This window comes from Phyllostomus discolor, chromosome 10 (assembly GCF_004126475.2).
Source record: "Phyllostomus discolor isolate MPI-MPIP mPhyDis1 chromosome 10, mPhyDis1.pri.v3, whole genome shotgun sequence".
NCBI classification, from domain to species: Eukaryota; Metazoa; Chordata; class Mammalia; order Chiroptera; family Phyllostomidae; genus Phyllostomus; species Phyllostomus discolor.
In genome coordinates, this window is record NC_040912.2 from 15,629,744 (window position 1) to 15,651,275 (window position 21,532).

A 21,532-nucleotide genomic window follows, 5' to 3' on the forward strand; every position below is an offset into this window, starting at 1 on the left:
TCCGGTGGGCTTGGGGCCCTGCTGTGACCGTATTCCGTACTCTGAATTTGGGATGGTTCCCTTCCACAGCTGTGCTCACAGGACCCAGCAACACCTTCAGGCGAGAGGCAGCGCGGGCTTCCTGTTGCAAATCCCTGGTTGCCTGAGCCCTATTGCCAGGTTCCTTTGCCTTCCCTCTGAAAATCCTTTCTGTCAACAGTCACTCTGTTAATTCTATTTAAACATTCCAGCCTATTCTGTGGCCTTTTCTCCTGCTGGGAACCTGCCAGGAAGATCTGGTGAAGAGGTGTTTTTAAATTCATGCGTCACATGGAAACCACAAATACTGGCATTTCCCCAAAATCTTCCGTCCAAGTGGCCTGAACAGCACAGGTGTGACAAGTCCTGTAAGAAGCCCAGCAGCGTGGCTGAAGCAAAGGGTGTCTTCTCAGTCTCCTATTTTATCTCATTCACAAAAATTCTGGATTCTTCCCTATTCGGTGTGTATTTTCACTATAGAGGTATCATCATAATGATGACAGAATGTTACCCACAGTGCATCTTTTTATTTTATGTAATGCTTTTAAATAACCATGAAAAGACTATAAGACTATTTTACTACTGATCTTATTGATTTACAGGTGAGATGTTATTTCACCAAGTTTATCGATTTTGAAAAACTGGCTGGATTCAAAAGAAACACACGGTCTAATAGGCTGAGCATTCAGGCAATGTTCCTTCATCAACTCTCACGATATCTGTAACAACATCCCTTCCACTGCAGCAGGGAGACCTGAATGCCGTAACGTAGCAATTCATTGGGCTGCTGTTGGTGGATGTCTTGTGATGTGTCCAGCCCTGAGATTAAGTCTCTCGTGTCACATGGTAACACACGGGCCGCAGATCCACTGGCCACACTATTGGGCTGGAGACATTTTTATGAAACAATTTGTTTTATTGTGTAAATACTGTTACAAATAATTTTCTTAAGTCACTACAGTTTTACTCATTGAAGTGTTAATCACTACAGCTCTAATGATTCGTCAGATTCATGATCAGCTCTTGAATTTTGTTTCCATTGTAGGGATCTTATATTTGCAACAAAAGCTTTCACAGGCTTGAAGAGACTTGCCAAACAAGCTATTGTTGGAGACACTCTTTCCTAATTAGACAGTGAATTGTTTCACATGATCTAGTTTTGGTTTGTTTTTCCTTGGTCAGGATTTCCTATGTGATTTTTTTGTCCCAGAAAGAAAAAGAGCAATTCAGGTAGCAACCCCTTTCTGGGCCAGTGTGTGCTCTATAGTACATACTTCCCTTAAAAAAACAATTAAAAATGTAAGTATTCACATTACTGTTAAGAAGAAACACTGAGAACACCCAGGGACAAGTGAACCACAGGTCGGTTGTGACAAGTGAACCCGGCAGTGGCTGCTACGGTGTCTGGTGAGCACAGTGGCCCAGAGCCCCTGCCGTCTGGGTCATAGGTCTGACGCTATCTGTTTACACGTTTGCACAGATTTTCCAGCTGATCTCATGCTCATTGAATAATCATGTACCTTATTGATAATTTCTCCAGCTACTTGTTTTTATCATGAAACATGTTGCAACCAACATTCATTCATTCCGTGAGCACTTACACTCTCTGAACCCAACACTGGGCGGGCAGTCAGAGTCTTCCTTGCACTGGGCATTAAAACCATTACCGAGACCGGCATGGGCTCTGCTCTTCAGACATTAGTACTTTCTCAAAATTGGCATTATGGGTATAAAATTTTCCATACTGATTCATTCTTTTATTTATTTGGTTAATAAATAAATATGTACAACGTGCCTATAATGGGACAGATCGAGGTCTGCCCAATTAGTAGATGGGCAAAAGACATGAATAGACATTTCTCCAGAGAAGATATACAAATGGCCGATAAGCGCCTGCAAAGATGCTCAACGTCATTACCCATCAAGGAAATGCGATTCAAAACCACAGTAAGGTGCCACGTCACACCCACGAGATGGCTATAGCAAAAACAAACACACAAACCCCGCAGACAACAGCAAGTGCTGGGGAGGATGGAACGGAATTAGAACCCTCATAAACTGCAGGTAGGAATGTCAGATGGTCCCACAACTTTGGAAAATGAAATTGGGAGTTTCTCCGAGTCTTAAACATAGAGTTATTGTTTAAGCCTGCGATTCTACTTTGAGGTAAAGACCCCAAAGGATGGAAAACCTATGTCTACACAGAGTTTATACACAAATGTTCAGAGCAGCATTATCATAATAGCTGAATGCTAGAAACCACCGAAATGTCTGTAAAGCCCTGGACAAACAAACTGTGGTATACCTAAGCAATGGAATATTGTTCAGCCATAAAAAAGAGAGTACCAATTCCTGCTATAACAGGGATGGACCTTGAAGACATTATGCCAAGTGAAAGAAGCCAATTACAGAAGACCACACATTATATGGGTCTATTTGTAGGAAATATCCAGAATAGGCAAATCAATAGAGACAGAGAGTAAGTTTGGTTGCTTAGGAATTTCAGTTCTAAAATTGACTGTGGTAACAGCTCCCTAATGCTGTGAATATACTAAAACCACTGAACTGTTCACCTGAAATGACTAAATTGTATGTATGTCAAGTATACCTTAGTAATCATGTTACCAAGAAAGAAAAAAAAAAGAGAACAATCTATCAAGAGGTCAACACTAGCATTTGGACTTTTGTCCATCTGTCCATCTGTAAGGAAATGAGCCGTGCCACTGTAGTTTCCCAGCGGTTCACACTTGACCTTGAGTGTGCCGAGTTATCTCACAGGACAATCTTATGTGACAAGAACACTTTTCTTAGTTAACCTTCTTTTTGACTGAGGACATGTTCAATCACATCTACATTGGGAACATCTTCAAAAATTCTCCCATGACTTGAGTTTCCCTTTCGAAGGGTTTCCCAGACTGATCTCACCAGTAAGCTTTGGGAAGGTCTTCCTTTGCTGGCACTATCCGCTGTATGACTGGTGGCCTAGCGAGACCAGCTGTGAAGGGAAATCTCAAGAGCGAAGGATTCTTGTCATTACTGCTTGGGGTTCTCACACATAAGCAATAACCAAGGTCTGTGCTCATTTACATATCCAAATAATAAAACCCATATTCTAATAATTAATCAGCCTCTGTGCACATGCAGGGATTTTCTGACTACTGCTCCATCTGGGTCTGAATTCCTTCCTCTCTTGGCAAGTGTCTCAGGGAAATGCCGGGTCTGTCACAACCATCCATGACTTCAGGTTGAATTTTCCCTCGTTGGCTTACGAATTTTCATTGGGTTTGAGCTCGTATTTCATAAACTTCCTGTTTTAACCACTAGCATATATCCCTAGATAAAAACAGGATTTAAACATTTTTATACTTTAAAAATTTAAACGTAAATGAAGAATGCAATAAATCAAGCCTAGACTTTTCATTCTTGTTGTCTAATGGGACTGCTCCTTGTGGCAGGATTAGGAACTGCGTGCAGTAAGAAGTCAAAGTAATTTTGAGATTTGTGTGGAAGGGATTGGGTGTGTGTGTGAGAATCGAAACAAGCCCCAGCAAAGTAACATTTCTGAAGGTCATTGGTGTTCAGGCCTCAGGGAGAAATCCTTCTGGAGCAGGGGCTGGAGAACAGTTTCTATAAAGAGCCAGAGAGAGAAAGTATTTTAGGCTTTGTGTGCCGCACACATCTCTGCCTATTCTTTTCTTTGTTACTGACAACCCCATAAAACCATTGTTAGATCCTCATAAGTTATATAAATGTCTAATCACAATGTTGTGCACCTGAAACTAATATAACATGCTATGTCAACTAGAATTAAAAATTCAAAAAAATTTTTTTCAGGAAAATAAATCATCCCTGGCCAGTGCAGCTCAGTTGTTCGGAGAATCATCCCATAAACTGAAAAGAAAGGTCGCCAGTTCGATTCTTGGTCAGGGCACATGCCTGGGTTGTGGGTTTGGTCCCTGGATGGGGCGCTGATGAGAGGCAACCGATCAATGTTCCTTTCTCACATCAGTGTCCCTCTCCTTCTCCCTCCCTTCCATTCTCTCTACAGAAATCAATAGGCATGACCTTGAGTGAGGATAGATACACAAACAAATAAATTCAAAGAAATCAAAGATCAATCACAACAACAAACCATTCTCAACTCAGCTCACAGGCTTTACCAAGACAGGCTGTTTGCCATTTGCCACTCTAGAGGGTCACCCCAGGTTGTGGTGTTAGCGTCATCTCCTCTCAGAGCAGTAGCTGCTGATCCCCATGGATTTCCCAATAATGCCAAGCTACAATTTTTCCCATCAGCCTTTACGCATAACTGCGCTTCGTCTCCTTGGGCTTTCAAGGGAAAAAAAAAAGAAAAAAGCATGAGACTGGCCAACATGGATTATAAGGTTCTGGCGAGTTCACAGGTGACACCAGCTTTTAACTTGTTAAATGTGTACTTAACCAAATATCTCAGTTACAGTAATGCTCCCCAAGATGGCTCGGAGGTGACGCTGTGGCACTCAGTCCCCCTTGCACGTGACATATGTCCTGAAACATTCATAGTTTAAGAACCAGAAATCCACCTGTTTAAGGGACTGGTCTGACTTTCTCTGATAAGGCAGTTATCTGGCAAAAATCCGCTCTGCTGATGGAAGAGGTAAGAATGTCCGCCTATAAAACTGGCTTTTATGTTGTACTCTGGGACATCACTCTATAGGCTTAGATTTCCCAGGGAGAGTAAATTATCCTCAACTGGGGTGTTTATAATCTACGAAAGACAAGACTGCTGAACGACTCAGTGGGTTTTATCACTGCTGCTAGGCTAATTTTTGGTTAATCTCCTACCTGGGAAAATGAAATGGACAGCCAGTGCTCCCTCATGATCTGAAGGATCCAGACAACAGCTGTGTTAACCAGAGGGGTGGGGAAAGCAAACAATAGTTTTGTTATTTCTGCGAAAGACATGGAGCCAGAGGTCGTGACTTCTAGACTGCAGCAGGCAGCTATGAGCTCTCGAACTTCAACTTCAATGAGAAGCAAGAGCAAGGTGTGAAGAGCAGCATAAAACACAGAAGTGTGGCTACTTTCTTAAGTGAGTAGTTCTTAACACGTTTTCCAGCCCATGTCTTCCAGGAACAGGGCTCTGGCCCCTGACGCTGTATCACAGCAAGAATCAAGGGTGCAGGCAGGAATCTCAAGGGAGAGAGCTCCTCTTGCCTCCTCTTCTCATTGGCTGAGAACTGCTGGCTTGGAGGTGAGAAACCAATTATATGAACACAGAATGAAATAAAATGTGTTTTCCCAGTACACACACCATGGCTTAATTGTATAGGACATAGGGTGACTCAAAACATTGTTTCACCCAGCAGGGTTGTAATTTTAAAGCAAGAAGAGTCCCTAGTGATCATCCAGCTGATTCTCCTTTATGAACCCAAAGAGTTTATGACGTGTCCAAGGTCACATAGCTTAGTGGCAGAACAGGGACTAGAACCTGGGTCTCCAGACTCCTAGCATAAAGTTCATTATAAAGTCATTAGACTATAAATGACTAGTATAAAATCATTAGACTGCAGGTTAATCTGCTCTGTTTGATGGTGATGGCTTATAACCCCAACCTCTGTCGACCTGTCTGACCGTCAACCACAAGAGGGTAGCGAGAGAATATGATTGACCCATAACAGCCTATGGTAGCGAGAGAATATGATTGACCCATAACAGCCTATGGTCACTAGAGAAAACAATTTAAAGATACAGCTCAGAGAACATGCCCTGCTGATCTGTGGTTAGGAAGTCTGTCCTTGCTTATGAAGGAAAGTAGCATTGGTTATTGAGATGCCCAGCCCTAATCCGAGATCTACAGTTCCATAAAATGAATTACTTAACTTATAAAATTATAAAAAGAAATCACTCAATTTACACAAAGTTTTCTACCTCCTGGCTTTCAGGAAAAGAAAATGTAATATTTTAAGTGTGCCAAAATGTGCACTTCTTAGCTGAATGATTAATGTATCAAAAAAGACAATCATCTACAAATTAACTATAAATTCAGTTTTCCATATGTTGGGTTTGCATAAAAATCAAATACACTGGGAATTTCAAAGTTCTTTCAAAAGTTTATTCAGAATCCAGCCAAAGCCCTGGCTTGTGTGGCTCAGTGGATTGAGTGCCAGCCTGTGAACCAAAGGGTCTCCAGTTCAATTCCCAGTCAGGGCGCATGCCTGGGTTTTGGGTCAGATCCTCAGGGGGTTGTGTGAGAGGCAACCACACACTGACGTTTCTCTTCCTCTCGTTCTCCCTTCTGTGCCCTCTCTAAAAATAAATAAATCTTTTAAAAACTACAGCCAAAACATCTCCTGGGATGAAAAGAGTCCTAATTTTTTCAAGTCATGAAAGATCACTCTTATTGTAAAGGACTGATATGCAAATTACATTAAAAACACTTGTAAATGATTTTTTGGTGAGTGTTCACAGCATTTCTCTGATAAACCTGGGGATACACTTCTCCCAGGAGAGAGATGTCCGTGAAAGCCAGAATCTCTGTGAGGAGAGAGAGGCAGCAATGTCCCGCCATAACCAAGAAGGCTCTCCAAAATTTAGATCATCATCTGGAGTTCTTATTACTAGGAAATACGTCAGGGAACTTAGGAAGTGTCTCTTACTTTTGTTGGAACTGTTCTCAAGAGTTAGTGTAGCTACTTTGAAAATGCCGTCTGTCTTGAATCATAAAAACCTAAACAAGTTTCCCTAGTGAGCAGATATTCTGAGTGCCTGAACAAACACCATCACTATTTATTGCCATCAAAACCCAAACCTGGAAAAGCAGCATCTTTGGTTTAGAATAAGGACTTGCTTCTGTGGCAGAGCACAGTTTTTATGAGAAAGGAGCTCAGTAGGACCCTTTTAAAAAAGATGTTTGCAAAAACTTCCTCACAAGGCCATTTGGAGAGACATTTCCTGAGATAGGGTGTCTGAGATGGGCAATTCAGACAGCAAACAAGCTCTCTGAACGTGATGAATTCCATTCTCTGGGCCTCGTCCAATGGTTTTGTCAGGATAAAGAGATAGCAAGTGGGCGTTGAGACTAATAAATAATAGTCCCACTAGTTGGAGTAAAAAAAAAACAGAAGGGAAAAAAACTTTTCAATGGGCACCTAAAAGCCTTACTGCATGCCCTGCTGTTTCAAATTAAAAGCTTCTAGAAGAGACTTGTGAGCTCCAACAGCTCCAGCTGAGAGTGCAGCAGAAAGGATCAGGTGTGGGGCAAGGCGGAGGGAGGTGTTACTTAGCAACCTGGGCAGGAGGGGGATGCTCCAGTTGGTCCAACCCGGTTTCTGCTGAAAGCTGCACAGCTGGCAAGACTTTCAAGAGAAGGAAGGAAAGAAAAGTCCTGAATAGAAATGAGTTCATTGTCTTGCTGCTTCATACACTTAACATAACCAATACATCCTTCTAAGATAAAAGCTAACTTCAATTAGAATTAAAAAAAAGATTAATGTTGCAAGAGTCCAGGTAGCACTGAACAGAAAAAAAAAAAAGGAGCTAAAAAAGAAAATCATAGCAGATGACTACCCTTTTGAGATATAGAAATAAAATATATATATTATATATTTCAATACATCCATATTTAAATATTATAAGGTACCATAAAAAATTTCTGCTTCTATTTATATTCATTTGCCTTTAAAAAAGAGAAAAGAAAATTACTTTTTTGAAAAATAAAATCTAAGGTTCTCCATCTGTGACCCTCCCTGGCATTTCCTTTCAGAGGGCGTCAAACAAGATCAGCACAATGCCTGAGAGTGTGTGCGCACTGTGGGAAGACCCTGCCTGTTACCCTTAAAACAAAGTTTGGCTGAACTGAGGAATAGAAGGGTTGTTGGAGGTCTTTTCTGCAATTAAATTCTGTTTTCAGTTTAGAAATTGGAAGAGTCTAGAATGCTGACTTCTATTCAATGAAGGCACAAATTAACTTGAAAATAAAAAATGTTCTTACCCACAGGGACAGGAGAGAATTCCATAACTCCAGAGCTTACTTAAGACCATGAGCTTCCAGCTCAAGAGAACACACTCTATTGCAGCAAGAGACTGAATTTAACATGGTTTTGTCTGAAATCCTGCTTAAGGCCTCATTCAGATAGATCTCTAATCAACTACAGTACAGTTGTATGGCATCAAGGCCAAAAGCAGCAACATAATATTTAGTAAATGGAGAACTTGCTAACTAAGAAACTTCCTCATATTAATTTTAGCACAACTTTCAGGACACTTAGTCATTATAAAATAAATGTCTGTAGAATACTCTCTCCCTTTCATTTTATTATTTCCATAAAAATAGAAATTTATGTCATATGGCTAATACTTACATTAGTTAGATTTAGGGAATACTACTTCAAGACTATTACTAAAAATAATTATATAAAAATAAATATAGAATAAAGTATAAAATGTCTTTAAAAATATTTGTATGCTCATAAACATACATGCATTTCCCATTCAAAATACATCTTGCAGTTAGGCTACTCCAGTGGAAAGTAAAGTTAAAAAATGACTTCACTAATGTTTAGGGGATCTGAAAGATTAAAGAGATACAATTTTATGAAGATGCTTCACAGATCAGCAACTTCTCTAATATGTAAGCCAGTAAATTTGCTTTAGAAAAAGTATGTGTTGATAAATCTTCCCAGATATGTTTTCTGTCGATTACTGCCATAAGATATATTTTGTTTAAAATTAGGATTGTCTGGAGTTTGGTGGATTTAATTATTTGTAATTACCCAGCTGTTGTCAGCCTGTGGCCATTTTACGACAGCGGCATCTACTATGTGGGTCAGGTTCAACTGTATATCTTCTCAAACACAGATTTAATGTGCTATTGACGAAACCATTACTAGAACCAAATTAAAGTCGGGGCTGATGTATTGGTCCACAGGGAGCTGTCAGACATGAAAGGAGTAATTAGTATTCATTACTTCATACTCCACAACATTCCAATTATTAATGAACTTCAACTTTTGGACTATGCCATATCTATCACAAGCATCTTCTCAGACACTCATTATTAGGAAGAGTAAACGAACATTAGTTCTTTAAAACCCCCCAGACAAACAGAACTCAGATAAACAAAAACACTATGAATAACCAGAAACTTTCTGAGGGACGTGCCTTCTCTCAGGAGGATGCAAGTGTTGTTCCACCTGCATCTGAGGCACACGATGTAATAAAGACGTTCTGGGTGAACGCTCTGGCTTCAATCCCCAGGGTTTGTCTCCCCTCTCTTCTTGTCTTCACTACTGTTTTGTCTTTACAATACACAGGGAAACATAGGAAAAAATCAAGCAAAACATTCATTGATGAAGATCACAACAGAAGACCTATTAGAAAATTTACAAATGCAGATTTGTTTGGGGTGTGATGGAGGTAAAATAAAAAATTTCTGTCCTTGTCCCATTAACACTGCAAATGGGTTTCTATTTCTATTACTACACGGGGCATATCAATATTTGCCTGCTCACTTTCTTTTCCAGTGTTTTTCCTAGTTTTTACTTGTTGCATTGAAAGAAAGATAATACCTATTTCTACCAATCTCCTTTTATTTTTCCACATCCCCTTCTAGTATGCATATGTGTGAATATTCTATAGTTTCTTTCTCTCCTTTTAAAGAGTTACATGAAGGAACAAGAGAGCATTTGCTTTGTTTAAATATATTTCTTGTCAGGTGAAAACACGATCACTAAAACACCAACCTTTACTCCAAAGTACTTTTAAAGCTTTTATAAACAAAACTATTTGCAATATTTTGAGTGTCTCGTTATTTTTTTCCATTCAAAAATAAGAGGTGGAAAAAAACAGGATGGAGGAATAGTTCCCCCTGGGAAACAGTGGCCAATGGCATTAAACTCAGAAATCTTCTGTATCATACAAAACAGCAGAAGGGTGAAAGCCCCTAGCACAGTTCTCTGAAAGACTCCGTAACTCTCTGTTGAACACTACTGGTGAGCGCAGAAATTACACCAGCACTTTGAAGAACAATTTGGCATCATGTGTTAGAGCTGATTGTGCGCATACCCTGCAACCCCACACTCCTACTCGACAATATGAACTCTGAAGAAGTTCCATGTATATGCACCTGCAGATGTGCGTAGGAATACTCGGTACATTAATGTTCGTAGCAGCATGGCTTCTAATAGCAAAAAGTCTGAAAATAGCCTAACTGTCCTTCAATGAAACCATTAAATAAATTGAGGAATAGCCACGCCCTTGAAGAGTGATGAAATACAGTGGTGAAAATGAAAGAACAAGTGCTAAAAGCAAGAATATAATAAGGCTTAAAACATAATATTGAGTAAAAATTTCAAGTCCCTTTAAACGATATGCATTATAGTGACATTTTTATAAAGCCCCCAATCAAACAAAAATAAACAACCTATCATTTTTGGAAAATGCAAGTGTATCCTGAAACTACTTTAAATCAAATAATGGAGTGATAACAAAACTTAGGACATTGACCACCTTTGGGAGAGGAGGAGGCATGGGGGAGGAGGGCAGCACAAAGGTGCCTTGAAGAATATCGGGAATCTTTCAGTTCCTAATTTGAATGATGGGCCCATGTCTAATTTAATATTATGCTTCCTGAGTCTTCCATCAGAGAGGTAAAGCATTTTACAATCTTCACAGAAGAGCTTTGATTCGATTCCTTGTTAGCAGGCAATAGGGAATTCTTAAAGCGTCTTTGCACAGGGGATTGAAGACAGGCATGAGGCTGGAACAGACTGTTTTCACCACCGTCTGGGCTGGAGAGGAGCGGGCGGGGTGGGGGGGGGGGCGCAAAAAGACTACTCCAGTCCGCGTGAAGGGAGAAAGGGTCTGAGCCGCAATGGGAGGTGGGGATCTGAAAACCACACACCGGTCCCGAGACACTGATGGGAAAATAAACAAGGTCTGGGGGGAAACGGAATTTTGAAAGAGAAGGAAAGGTTAGTCTGGTCAAGTAGTATTCAAAGGATTTCTACGGAAAGATGGTCTTGCCTATTTATTTGGAAAAGCTGTTTAAGAAATTAGGTTTCCCCATATTAAATTCGCAGAACCACAGGGCATCCAAGAAGACTAACTAAGCTCCTTCAGTCCCGTTTTCCTCATCTGTAACGGGAGCTCGCCCTCTGTCCTAGCGTCTCCGTAGATAACCTGATCCACCACGATGGCTCGACTACCGTACCGCTCTGCAGGTGCTCCCTACCTACCGTTCAGCCGAGATGTCCTTCATAAGCTCATAGGTCAAGTGGCTTGTGAGGTGTTAAAGCAGCACCTCAATCTTTGTCTAATAAGTGAAATCATTCTCTTTCTCTACACACACTCGTAGTCCTATTCCTATGTCACATCTCTCCAGAAATCATACCTTCATTTAATCTGGCAGACAACTGGAAATTACCCCGAACCCTTCTTCTTCCCTACCAACAACAATATCCAATCACTGACTATGAACTGATGACATTTACTCCTTGAGAATTCCTTGGTTTACTCTCTTCTGTATCTGTAGTGACCGCCTTAGTTTAGGCTCATATCATGTCTCAACCAAATTACTGTAACTGTTTGCTAATTAGACTCCGGCTCGAGGTCCATGTCCCTACACCACCAACAGTGCAAGCTTCCAGAAACAAATTTGATCACATTGCTCCCAGCAGGTTTAAGAGTGTTCATAAGCCTCCCCACAGATTTATATTCACGATTCTCAAGTGAAAAAATGAGACCCCATGTCTGTTATCCAGGAAGGTGTGGCCCTTCGGTCAAAACCCATTGCTGCGGTCATCTCATGTTACTGAGGGCAAAGGGCCCTTGAGTGTGTTTGGGGGAAAAAAAATAACAACCTACAGGAAAAGGCCAGCCTACGGGTCACCTGTGGATGCCCGAGGACCTCTGTGGTCTGGGCCCCGACAACCTCTGTGGCCTCGTCTCTCCCAGTCCACCCATCTCTCCACACTCCCCTCTTTGCCTGCCCAACACAAGACTCTTCACTGATTCGGATCTTATTGCAGTTCCCTAAAACTGTTGGGCTGTTCCACGTGTTTTGCTATTTGGTATTAGTTCTCGAGTACTAGGGTTCTCTCCTCCCATCTGTCTATCTGACAAATGCCCAACTCACCTCTCGAGGCTCACATGAAAGGTCAATGCAATCATATGTAATTTTTTCCCATAATGCCTTTCCAAGTCTCTGCTATAGAAATAACAACTCCCTGTCATGCCTATTTCTGGCATCTCACCAATGGCACTGCATTCCTGTTATTGGTTATAGGTCTGTCTTTCCCTTAGGGAAATGCAGCTTCTTTAAGAGCAGGATCTGTACCTCATCATGCTTTGAATCTGCAGCCCCCCAGTGCTGTGTATAGCCCCCAGCCCATAGCAGTGCTCTGAGAGGCTTGTTCAGTGTCTGGTGGAGGTGTAAGGCTTCACCAGCACTCGGGCTCTCTGGGCAAAGACACTCTAAAATCATCTGCGTGGGACAGGGAAGCACCAAAGACACAATTCTGAAGTTCACCCCCATACGAGTGGCCGTTCCTACACACTAGTGTTTAGGAGCTAGGAGTTAAGGTAATAACTGTGCATGATAAACAGTGCTTTTAATATTCTTATGTATCATTTTAAATTCTCTTGATCTTTTAAAAATGCTGGAATGATATGATTGGCTCAGTAAAACCTAACAGATTATACATATATGGTGGGGGGGGGAGAGAGAGAGAGAGAGAGAGAGAGAGAGAGAGAGAGATTTTCACCAAATTTGTTACACCTAAAACTGTGCTATCGAAAGTCCAAGTTAAAGCTAGAGACTATATTTCACTAACAAAAAATTTTTGGTCTTCATAATGGAGTCAGAACCTTAATAACAAGGATTTCACTTTAGTGACATTCAAGATATTACACTGTGTTTTTAACATCAGACACAGCTACAATTATATTTATGTTAGAGTTGCAGTTTGTCAAGTGGCTTATTAGATTGTTCTAAATGTATGTCTGGGTAAACTCCGGTTTATTAAACAATTATAAGTTGTCAGTCACTGTAAATGGATTTACTTGGTGAGTTGTATAATATATACCATACTCATTGGTTAGAGACTTTAAAAAATAGAAGTCAGTCACCTTTAAGTAGGCCTATTTCCACTTAAAATTGGCAGGAATAATCCAGTGATGAAAAAGGAGACAGATACCTCTGAGGCAGAGAGGGGTGTCAAAGAAGAAGGGGGTGGGGAAGTTCTGAAATTACACGCCTGGAAAGAAAAAAGAGAGAGTGAAGAAAGCCCAGAGAGATAAGCCTGGTGACTGTGGGTCTCTCAAGGGAGGAGGCACCAAGAGCCCTTGGGATGTGGCCCTCCCCCCGGGGCCATGCTGCCTTGAATAGAGACGTAATTGCTGCCTCTGACCTTTTCCACACTTAGAGAAAATGACACACTGACTCCTTGGAAATGGCTCCACTGCCTCTGAGAGAATGTCCTAGAGCGTGGGGTGTCCAGGGGGAAACGGCAGCCCTTTAGAACACCCCGGTGTGGGTATTCCAGCTTTTAGGTAGTCCACCACTACTGATGGGTGAGGGGAGATTTTAGGGGTCCACCAACAAATTCATTTTGTAATGGTTATATTTTGAGTGTATTAGAAAAATAGAGCTAGCACAGCAAACCCATAATCTTGAGGATGGTGTTACCTGCAGTGAGGCTAAGGTTTAAAAAAAAATAGTGAGTGGATTTGAAATTGTCTAAAGAAAAATCTTAAGTAAATAAGGATACAAGGGATATGCATGCAGTTTGGGTGACCATACTAAAAAGGTGTTTCTCAGAGTGCTGAAGTCAGAGAAACACTGGGATACATTCATAAAGGAGCAACTGCCCTCAGGTTTGTGGCAATGCAATTCTTTGTCCATAAGTCGGGAACTGGGTAACATGAACCGAAATCCAGCAAACAAACAGTTGGAAAGTCTGGATCACATTGAGGTTGCTTGGGATTTGGAATGAGGCTCCGCGGAATGACCGTGCCTGGTGAAGAGGCTGAGAAAGGCAAGCTGAAGATCAAACTTACATGCAACATAAAGTCTACGTTAAAGATTCAGGAACACTTACTTTCCTTTTTTAATCGTGTTCCTGCCAAGCAGTGGATCAAGGACGGGATCTATCGTTTCCTCGAGGTTTTCAATTAAGATGACATCTCCGAAGGCCAGGGCAGTTTCGATGGCATTCAAAAACCTTAAAATTCAGTTGGAATGGAGATAATAAAATTAAGCACTGGAAAAAATGTTCAAAATTATTTAAATATATTAAATTATATTTAATATTTCTGTCCCATTTTTAAATGGGACATACTAACTCAGAGAAAACTATTTTATAAAGTAGTATTATTTCTTAACTAGATTACATAGAAATTGAAAATTAGATTTTGAGATAAATTTCAGTTATTTTTTCCAAGTGAGATTCAATAGTTTGAACTAATAAACCCATATGGACATTAGTTACGTTTGAAAATAATCATATTGGAAATAAATGAAACTGTCTAGACATCACTAAGTGTAAAATCATTACATAGATCCTTCCTTGATAAAAATTTCGAATTACATTAAATACCTTGTGGTTTTATCCAACTTTCATTTTTTTAAACCTTTAGGTTCAGTCACATAAAGTGGTGAACTACCATTTTACTTCATTCCCACTCTTCAAAAACAGTCTGTCTCCTTCAAAAATAATTTTCTCCAAGTATTTAGATGAGCAAGGAACACACTTATCTGCAACACTGAAGATATTCCTTATTTCATCTTACATGTGAAAAGGTGATGGAGAGGCGAAATGAAATATTAGTAAGTCTAAAACTATTTCCTCAACATGAAGAACACCAGCTACATACAAGACAGCTCTCCACTTATCAGGTAGTATTATCACACCCAATGACAGAAAATCTCAGAGTAGATTTAGTTCTCAAAAGTGACGTGTAATACTTGACCTAGAAATTAAGTTCTCTTCAAGTGTTTAGTATTGGGACTTGGAGCCGTGTTGAAGTCTACAGTAGGCAAAGCACCTATTTAGGAATCTGAATGCAAATAACATTAAGCCTACAGATGCAGCTGACAGTGCATGTGATGGGCCAAATGCTCTTGAGAAGGATTACAGTACATCATATTTCCATTTTTGGCCTTAGGAAATCGACATATTTTTCCTCTCAAATGCAGTATTCGTTCTCACCTTCAAACTAATTTCCTCTTCAGACAGGATACTGCCTATACATGCTTTTCCACTTCATGGGAAACAGGGCCAGGCAGATAACAAGCAATGCCAAACTGCCCCATTTTCGAAGTGGCAGCGAGGTCTAACAAAAGTCAGGACTGGAGTCAGACCCATTTTGCAGCAGCTAACCAGACAGCCAGTCCTCAGACTTCACATACCCTTTCTGGCCCACATGTGTGACTTTCAGGTCAGTTCCGTACTTGTTCTTGATCCACTTAATTCCCTGTTGCTGGGGATCTATCAGCAGGGGCCAGCGCTCACAGTGGGTGAGGATTGTGGCATTCTCGGTTGACATTCTGTCACTGGGCAGTCCTTCGTTATTCCAGGTGGCGACTGTAGCATCATCTGTTAACATGGCGATCAAGTCCAGGCCTTCCGTCATTGGGATTGAAACCTTTAAAATCAGAGTTAAACACAATACACAATTAGTGGCAGAGCAAAAGACTCAGAACAACAGACCGGGGAAGACATCCAAGCCAAGAGAAGACATGCAAATGTTCTTAGGCTCTGAGAAACCAAATAGAACTCTCATCATGAAATACAATGTGATCCAATAAGCCCACTATTTACCTCCTAGGATTCTGTCACTGGCAGCATTCCACACCTGGTGCATTACAGCATCTACTGACTTCAAGTACGTCTATAGCTACTCCAACAAAGCGAGAGTGAATTTAGACACCAAAAGAATGGTGGACACCAGAAATGCTTTTGCCTGGTGGAGTCATCGCCCCACATAAGCAATGCGAAAACACAGCATCTTGCTCAGGTCTTTCATCTTTTACTGCAGGCTGATACCACACAGCAAGGACTTGCCCTTCTGGGATGGACTAATAGAATATAATCAGCCCACTGGAATGCCATCGGTTTGCCGGTTGTGTCCAGGAACTTAGATGACAGTCTCTCCTCTGCCTACACTGTGACTGTGCAAAGTGGGGAGCTGGGGCCTTTAAACAAGAGGAAGAGAGCGAAAGAGAAACCTATTTCAGAGAATAAGGGTCCTTCCTTATAAAAACGGACCAACTGCACCAAAAATAAATAAGATCATGGAAATCAATTTATCCATTGGATCATCAATCACCCCACATTTCTTGAGCTCCTCCTACACCTAAAACACTGTCCAGAGACACCCAAACAAGCAAGGGGAAAGGGAGTGAGCCCCAAGGCTTGATGGAAACGTGCCTCCGTAAGAGATTACAGGAAGAGCCCTACCTGGGGTAGGCAGGGCGGCCACAGCAGCAGTGGGGGGTTGACGTGTTGGTTGGGCACAGAGCTTCAGTAAACGAAATGCTGGAAAAACTTCCACAGTAAAAGCTGCGACGCCATTTGGTATCGGTATAGGAAAAGTGGCACACTATTCCTCCTGTTCCTGACTACATGGTTATCTGAGAAATAAACTCCATCTCCCAGTGAGTTGAACAAGAAGCCTTGGTATCTGACACGATAGTTTCCTTAAAGACACAAGCCAACTGGTATCTTTTTGAATGAGCATCCTCCTATTAGCCGAGGACATGTGGCTTTAATTTCTTACCTTCTACTTAAAAAACAACTTGAAACAACTGGAAGCTTGAATTCACTTTAATTCCTGAAGCTAAAGGGAGTAGCAGAAGGTACACATGTAGGTCTTGTTTTGTAATTCAATCACTCGTATTGTTTGAGCACCTACTGTTTGCGGAGTGGAGTGCAGGGAATCAAAGAGAACACCAGCCTTCCCCCTTTTATATGGTCAGTTTAATCTAGCAGAGGAAATAAAGCAGGTGACTCACATTAAAGAATATCCTAAATACCGTGAAATACTTTGAGATTTAAATTCTTAGAAACAAATTTTAGGATATGTTATTCATAGTGTCATATTCACATAGGTAGTTGTATGACAACATAAATTTTTTCATCAAAAGATTTGCTTGACAGTTATGATACAAGCATCACCTTACAGTAAGTGTTTTTCCTAGGTTTAGGCAGAGGAAAATAAACCCTCATCCATATGTGCCTTCCTTGCAGTCCACTCCTCTTTTGAGAATCCCTTGAAGAAGTCCATGGAAGGAAAATGAGTTCGGAAACCAGCGCAAAGAGGGAGTCCTTTGGGTGCAAAGCCAGCCTCGTGGGGTCAGCATGGCTCTAACAGCATGAGTGTCGGCCTGTTGTCAGCCCAGGTACTACTATGAGATGCTGCTGCAAAAACAGGAAGGAGGCTCCCCGCTCTGGACAAGAAGCTCCCACTACAAAGAAAAGAGATGGCTGGAAGCACCTGCATGAGCTAAGCCGAACTCATCCTCACACCAAATGCAGATCAGAATCTTCTGAAAACTGACCAAGTGGCACATTCCAAAGGAAAAATTGGGAACCCCTGAAGTAAGCCTCCCCGTTTCTCCTCATGTTTTGTTAATGAAACAACATTTATAATGTGTTAAGTGTTTACAAAATATATTCACATACATTCATTGTTTTAATTGTCTCATTTAACCCAAGCAGTTCTACAAAGGGAGTATCTCTCTTTCTTTTTTTTTTTTTATTCTTGGACATGGACATTGAGGCTCAGAAGGGTTAACACCAATAATAACTCCATGTTTTGGCTCTGTCTATAAACTGCTAGGTCTGATTACTGAGCAGAGTAGCAACGTCACTGTGAACTTGGCCACATCTCCATCTGCTCCACAGACAACAACTTTGGGTTGAAACAATTGCAGATAATTTCATTTGGACACTCAAGACCACATATGCCATAATTATGGGACACCTTCAATAATGCGCTTTCCCTAAAACATTTATTTTTATTTAAATTGCAAAAATTCCACTGACGTGTTTATGTCATAAAAACAATAGTCATCCATCAGTATTGGCAGGGGATTGGTTCCAGGACCCCCCCCCCCCCCCCCCCACTGATACCCAAACCTGATGCTCAAGTCCTTCATATAAAATGACGTAGAACAACACATACAATCAGCCTTCCACATCCTCAGATTCCCAGCCACGGTTTGAAAGCACTATTCTCTATCACAGTTGATTGAATCCGTGGATGAAAAACCTGAGGACAAAGAGAGCTGACTGCATACTTACTTCTAAAAACCCACCTATATGTGGACCCATGTCGTTCAAGCCCATGTCGTTCAAGGGACAGCGGTACTGTGCAGATTGAAGCAGAATGACCGATGGGGAACACTAATCCGCAGAGAGAGTTGGGATATCTTAAGGGCCGGATGTTTGCACAAAGAACCTGCTTTAATCAACTGAGATAGCACCGTGTTACGTGGAACACAGTGGCCTGGAGGTCAGAGGTCTGATGTCCTTTCCAAGGTGGCCTCAGTCACGTCACTCACACTCCCTGTGTCTTGGTTTTCTCTACAAGGAGGATCTCAGACTAGATGATTTCAAATCTTCCAAATCTATGATTTCACTCCATTTACAGATTTGAATGTTCAAATTTAGGGTGAGCTGTTTTTACACTTATGCTCAAAATGCTACACTTTCAATCTGAAAGCAGTCATAAAAATACTTTAACAAACAACTCCTGATATTAGTAAGAAAACAAAAAGAATCAAATGATACCATAACATAACCATCCAAATTTGATTTCAGTTATCAGGGTTGTTACCACCTACAACTACATCTCTATATAATTAATTTTTATATTTTCCATCTTCCTGCTCAGCCATCATTAAAATAAGAAAAACTACAAAACACAAGGAACATCTCCTTCACACCAGAATTTCCAGGCAGTGGCTGCTCCAGAGGCACAAAGAGCCTGGTGTACAGACTGCTTTCACGGCTGGGATTTCAGCGTGATGCGCCCTAAGGCTGACGAGGTAGGGAACTGGGCTTACCTTCTGCTGGAGAAAGGGAAGCCACTTGCAGTCCACCAGTTCCTGACGGTACTGCTTCGTAAAGGACCCAACGTAAGACACGAAGGCTGCCGCTAGGAGGACGTCTCCACAGAGTGTCTTCTCTTGAGCTTCAAAGGATTGAATAGATTGACCCCAGCGGATTTTCTCCGACTGGAAGATAGAATTACTCAGTTGTAATTGCAGTGTGAGCGAGAACGTAACAAACCCTTAGTGTAGTTGCTTTAGCGCACATTTAAGTCTACGCCCAGTCTTTAGAAGGAACGGGACGGAACTAGGTTGGCAGGACCGTTACAGTCTCATCTGTTTGGAACCTGTCATTCCGAAGCAGCTCTCATACCCTCTCCGGCTGGATGCTCTAACTCTTTCATTGTGGTTGTTGAGGTCCTTCTTGAAAGTCTGATGACAGTCACTCTCTTGTCCCTCTGAGAGTGGAGGATCAAGAGCTGTGGCCAAGACTGAATGTTATTAGGATTTTTAATTGGCAGCTTGGCTGCTTCCCACATCCCCTGCTTTCAGCTATGGTGCTAGCCTGCCCTTGGCAAACTTTTTTTTTTTAACATACTGGCTATGGGCTTATTATAGAAAAAGGAAAATGACCAACACCACACATGTTAATTAATTAAAACATAAGGCTTAAAGTGCCACCTACTCTGAATTCTATCAATTAAAAAATAGTGCTGGTAGTTTCAAAACTCAGGTTATTTTTCTAATAAAATCACTTGATCCGTGGCGGAACCTATAACATATGTAAAAACATGGAAATCAGAAAGACTTCACCAGCTTTGAAGGTAACACATTTGAAGAATGCTGCTGAAGTCCTTATATCCAGTTGGATGGCCATTTAAAATTTGATTTTCAGGTTAACTATGTGGAGCCCTTAATATTGGATTTGAATAAAACTGCAATAAATATCTATGGATTAATTAAACTGCAAGATACTAATTCATTTTGTTTCAATGCATGCTAAAAATGAGTATCTTCTAAGCACATGCAAATTAACAGGACCTAGAGAAAAATCAGCAATGTGATAGTATAAGCAAAGACCATCCCTGCAGAATTCGGTTTTCCTCAAGAAGGAAGAGAGACAGGACACAGGAGACAAAAGTGACACGAGTCAGAACAGATGAGAGCGCCAGGTGCCTGCAAGCCATCATAACACCCATGACGCCGAGGCCATGAAACGAGAGGGCGAGAACGGCTCTCGGAGCTGTGTTACCGCGGTCTCCCTCCTTCGCTGAACACAGAGCACCCACCCCCGGTTCGCTGCCCCAGTCCAGCACTAAGGAACCTCAGCTCTCTACCCTCTGCAGGGAATCCATTAATTTCCGTCCTCGGCTACAGGCAATATATACATTAATTTTGAAAAGGAATCCCTCATTTGCCTTCCTTCCATCTTTGTTGTCTCTTTGGTTAGTAAATGTTAAACAATAAAGTGCACCCACCCCATTCTCCAAAACAGCTTTGAAACCTGGAGATTTACTAAACATAGACTTATTGGCTACTGAACTCGTCGATAATTTCACCATACCACCCACGCAACATAAATCATTACTGACACCGGCTAACAAGGGTTTAAGGGTTGGAACATGTCCTGTAATAAATTTCTAGACAGTTAAAAATCACTATAATTTTATTCTAATGCATTATAGATTGCCTGTAATGTCATCCTGGCTGGGTGACCCATTTCTAATTTTGAACAGCTGTTCAGCTCAGGAGTTAGTTAATGATTAAATATAAATTGTCTGATTTATTAGGCTGAATGGTTGAGCTTCCAGGTCAATGCTATATAGACAAAATCATCCGTCTTAATGCTTTTCAGAAGTTAACTGTCTCCTGTTCTCGTCAGAAAGAATTTATTCTCAAAGGAAAAGGTCTGACATCTTCAATTAATCCACACATATATATACACACACGTGTGTGTGTGTACATATATTATTTTATATATTTTTGCTAGTTAACACTAGTTGACCTGTTTCCCACCCATCTGAATCTTCTGAGTAAGTAAGCCTTCGGGAGACATTGCCGTGCGTTAGAGACACAGGCTGAAGCCCGTTTTCCCCTCATAGCACTTTCAGACATTCTGTGGCTGCTCCAGGAAAGCAGCCCAATTAAATGACGCTTTTTCTGCTCCTCAGACACTTCACAAGTGGTGAACGCTTCCTCCGGCTGCTTAAATCTCACCACTGTAAATGGGACCAGTTGTAAACTCCAGCAGAAGTGGTGGAATTTCTCAACTACCGGAGAAAAATGAATCTTCGAAAGGCCCCAGACTTTTTTTTTTTTTTAAGCATTGGAGACTTCCAAAGCTCACCCATTCCTCCATTCAACAAATATTTATTGATGCCTATGATGTGCGCGGGACTGTTCTCTATGCTGTGGCTCAAGCTGTGTGGAAGAGAGATGGAGGTCCCATTCCTGAGCACCTCATATATGTGCGGGGTGAGT

At 41.2% G+C, this 21,532-nt stretch overlaps 1 protein-coding gene across 3 annotated transcripts in view; it reads right to left on the minus strand.

The window, feature by feature from the left end:
* DNAH11 (dynein axonemal heavy chain 11) overlaps positions 1 to 21,532 on the minus strand; it is a 256,071-nt gene that overhangs the window by 46,675 nt on the left and 187,864 nt on the right. For all 3 annotated transcript variants that reach the window (XM_036010519.1, XM_036010518.1, XM_036010520.1), the window contains 3 exons: positions 19,067 to 19,237; positions 15,407 to 15,642; positions 14,097 to 14,219 (listed from right to left, as the gene is read on the minus strand). In XM_036010519.1, the coding sequence (XP_035866412.1) occupies positions 14,097 to 14,219; positions 15,407 to 15,642; positions 19,067 to 19,237 (530 nt within the window). The remainder of the gene's footprint in view (positions 1 to 14,096; positions 14,220 to 15,406; positions 15,643 to 19,066; positions 19,238 to 21,532) is intronic.